Source organism: Pangasianodon hypophthalmus, chromosome 4 (genome assembly GCF_027358585.1).
Source record: "Pangasianodon hypophthalmus isolate fPanHyp1 chromosome 4, fPanHyp1.pri, whole genome shotgun sequence".
Lineage (NCBI taxonomy): Eukaryota > Metazoa > Chordata > Actinopteri > Siluriformes > Pangasiidae > Pangasianodon > Pangasianodon hypophthalmus.
The window spans coordinates 10,994,090-10,997,946 of NC_069713.1; the positions used below are offsets into that span (position 1 = coordinate 10,994,090).

Consider the following 3,857-nt stretch of genomic DNA (forward strand, 5'->3'; position numbering starts at 1 on the left):
ATAATCTTACAAAATAAAAGCCACCTAGGTCTGTAGCATGCAGCAGCTCAGATTGTATCTGATCCTATTGTTAGAGTCATTCCTTACAAGTCCCTCACTGTCAACATAAAGATAAAAAATTCTGTCCAAACCTGTCTTGCTTGGCATGTTGGCATGACAGACCAACATGTAGTTCTCACACCTGCCTAAGCACTGCAAGAAGCTCCAAAAAAAATTAAAACACAAACTAAAGGCAGTATTCTGTAGTGACCATGAGTGATACTTAATTGATTAAGACTCAATCAGAACTTTTACATTGATGTTTATTAAAAGTATTTTGTCTAAAAAAAGAGAAGTGAAAGAGAAGAGAAGTGAAAGAGAAAACCAAATAAAACTGGTATTCTGATGCAAAAGTGATAAATGCAATAAACTTGCTGAGTCACTCTGATCTCAGATGCACAAAAGCACTTTCAATGGACTTTATATAAATGGTAGATAAACAGTTTCACACTGAAAGCTGCAGGAAGAGAGAACAGATTGTCTACCGTAACTAATACCCTCAGCTGGAAATTATAAATAGATGTGTACTGCATAGGCAGTTATCTTTTATTGCATTTGCATCTAACTTTAAAATAAGATGCTTCAACTAAACTTTGATGTAGGACAGACCAAAGAACAAGATAATTATAATTTTTAAATGAAGTGTTTCTTAGCCCTTATATTCAAAACTTAAAGGAAAATTCCAGCATGAAAATAGAATTTAAAATAGCTTTGTCATGGTATGTATTATTCTCTTGCACAGTATTTATCACTTAGTTGAAGGTCTTCACTTATTTTAATAACAATGTTTGAGATACACTGCACCTTGCAATGAATGTAAACAGATGCAACAGTGGCTTAGCAAACCAGCTGAATCATGCAACCGAGAGTTTAGAGAGAACTTGTTTTTGAAGGATATATACACTCCTTTGGTATTTGTAAAGAGATGCATACACAACCTGGTTGCATAAAGACCTGAGTAGCCTAGCAACTACTTGGTTATATTCTAACTGAAGAATCTATCAGGAATTTTATTTAGGAATCTAACTGACATTAGCTAAATGTTATTCACATATTCTTAAGGATAACCACAAAAAGACAGGTAGTGCTATTTGGCCAAACTAACACTTTCAAATGGTGTGACTCTAGAAGATCATTATGGCTTGGAGCCCTGTGAGTGGCTAAATGATTCTAAGCAGTGCTCTAGCCTGCAATGGCCAGAAATATTACACATAAAGAAACTCAGAGCATTTACACTAGCGAGAAATTGAAGGCATACAAGTCTTGTAAACCTTGTTGTACATAGGCATGTTCAAGACGTTATGATTTACAATTACAAAATTGAAGATGTTGTGGCTGTGAAAGCTGAGGTGCTGCCGAGTCAAATGCCATAAATTCATTTATTAGCTGAACAAAGCTAGTTAACTAAACCAACAATATGCAACTCAGTAAGAACATGATCTAGCTATCTAACATTAGCAAGCTAGTTTCTTGATGTAGATTTTAAGTAAGCTTTGTAGGTTTGTTAAAGCAATTAAAATTGCATCTGCATAATAGAATGAGAGTAATAATAATAATAACATATTCTATATTCAGTTATAAATTATAAAACAGACAGACAGACTGGTTAGCAGAGTCCCTCAAAATCTGCCGTGATCTAATTTCAATGATGTGGCTGATCACTTTCTCAGAGAAAGCTTTCGCTGGTACACACTCTGTGGCCCACACGGCTGCAATGCCACCTGGCACCACACATATGAATGCTGCACCCTGGATCCACAAAGCCACAAAGCAAGACAAGTGCCACACAAAGCGAGCACAGACATCATCGTTGAACAGAGGGCTGAGCAGCCTTGACACTTCTTATAACCAAACTCTCTTCCATTGATGCCATATCAAAACTGAATGTAAAACATTCTTCTCCTAAATGTTTTATCTTTCATAACAGTGTTTTAATAAATGAGTGGGGTTTTTTCATTCATTTGAACTAACATATTAAAGCGAATCATGTTTAAGAAGACAAGAACACACATGCAGGTATTAAGACATTAACTAAATAAATTCAACAATACATTAATAAATTAAAAAAAAAAAAAAAAAACTTAAACCTTAAACAACAACAATGACAAAAAAACCCCAACTTTTTTTCCAGGTGTTCCTCAGATATATTCAGCCATGTCTGTTACAGGACTTCCCTGAGGTTAATGGAGCTGGAGCTGGTTGGCTCTCAAATGTTTAACAAATCAAAGCTGTAGTATGTATCTTGAATGTATCTTGACTGGGTTATTGTGTGTGCAGAGTTCTCTCCGTGTTTGCAGGGGTTTCCTCCAGGTTTTCTGGTTTCCTCCCAATGTCCAAAAACATGCAGGTACACAGATTAGCGACACTAAATTGCCCCTTGGTGTGAATGAATGTGTGCAAGGTGCCCAGTGATGAACTGGCATCCTAATCCAAGGTGAATTCTCCTTCCTTGTCCCCACTGTTACAGGAATTGATTCCGGAAAAATAGTTGCAAATACTTTGCTATCAACAGTAGCTACAAATAACAGCAAATGATATGTATCTTCTTGGGCGATGCTCTGTCAGACCTGAAATCTGGCTTTATTCGCTTATTGCTTTTCAGGACTTTTTGCCTGTAGCGATTTTCACTTACAGTTTCATTTTTCGAGACTTTTAACATTTCTTATTCTCTTGAGTAAGTGTCTCACCCAGTGAAGAACATTCCCTGAAGAATTTTTTGATACTGATAAACTCCACAGTTGTTTTAGCAGTACATTTGAAGGCATTGCACTGTTTCAAGAGTTGAAGGCTTTTAGTTTGTTAGATTAGGCAGTCTGATTAGATAATCTGCTTGGATAGCAATCATTTTTTTCTCTCCACAATTTTCTCATTTTCTCATTATGATACAGTTGTTCATCTCATCTGTCCATTAGTTTTTTCCCAGAAAAGAAATTATGTCTATTTTAGAAACTGAACCTTCCCATTCTTAAGGCTTACCAGTGTTTTGTATTTTATGGTGACTTTTCTAAGTCTTCAACAAGATATTTCTCATGTTTTAACAGGCATTTGTAGAACTCTATTTGCAATTTTGCTCCGCCTTTATCCATTATGTCGTAGAGCTGTCTCTTTTGCTCATACTCAGTTGGAGCTTGTAGAATCTTCTCATATTTATGGTGGCCGATAAACTGAAGCAGTTCATCAACAATGGGCTTCACCGCCACAATTCTTTCAATGAGCTTTTTGCGGTTTTTCTTCAGAAATCGCACACCTGAGTAAAAAGTAGCCACAATGTTAGTAATGAAAGCTAAAATGCTCAAATGTTATCATATCAGATAGTTTTGTTTACTACATTAATGATATGTATTTCCAAAGCATTTTTGTCACACAACTGAATTTCCACAAATACTTATTTGATGTTAAACAAGTATATAATCTACAGACTAAAAAGAATATTATTTAAATGCCTTATCAGTGGAAGACAGTGGAAATATAAAAGCCTCAGAGGTGCATTGTTTTCCCACATTAGCTGGATGTTCGTTTCAGTTTATAATTATCTGTCTTCTCATCTGTACATTTGTTTGACTGCTTGTGAAAACTGAGATGGGGAAAAATACTGCTGTACTCTGAGTTTAACAATGTATTTGTTTGTTACAAATTTGTGATAGAAAATCTGTTTAATTGATTATAAAATATTATTACTATTTTTAAATCTCTTAATGGTTTAGCACCTACACTATATGGCCAAAAGTTTATAAACACCTGACCATCACACCCATATCCAAATTGTTACCACAAAGATGAAAGCACACAATTATATCAAATGAACTGGCTGAATGAGC

General features: G+C 35.3%; 1 protein-coding gene across 2 annotated transcripts in view; it reads right to left on the minus strand.

Annotated features, from left to right (window-relative positions):
• Positions 1 to 330: 330 nt before the first annotated feature.
• Positions 331 to 3,857, minus strand: part of LOC113540334 (synaptonemal complex protein 1) — an 11,036-nt gene continuing 7,509 nt past the window's right edge. The window contains exons 6-7 of one of the 2 annotated variants that reach the window (XR_008301549.1): positions 1,274 to 3,286; positions 331 to 1,226 (exon numbers count right to left, since the gene is read on the minus strand). Coding sequence is in view for 1 of the 2 variants with exons in the window: in XM_026936775.3 (XP_026792576.3) it covers positions 3,030 to 3,286 (257 nt within the window). In the remaining variant the exon portion in view is untranslated. Of the gene's footprint in view, positions 3,287 to 3,857 lie in introns of both variants that reach the window. The other variant, XM_026936775.3, reaches the window with a different exon arrangement.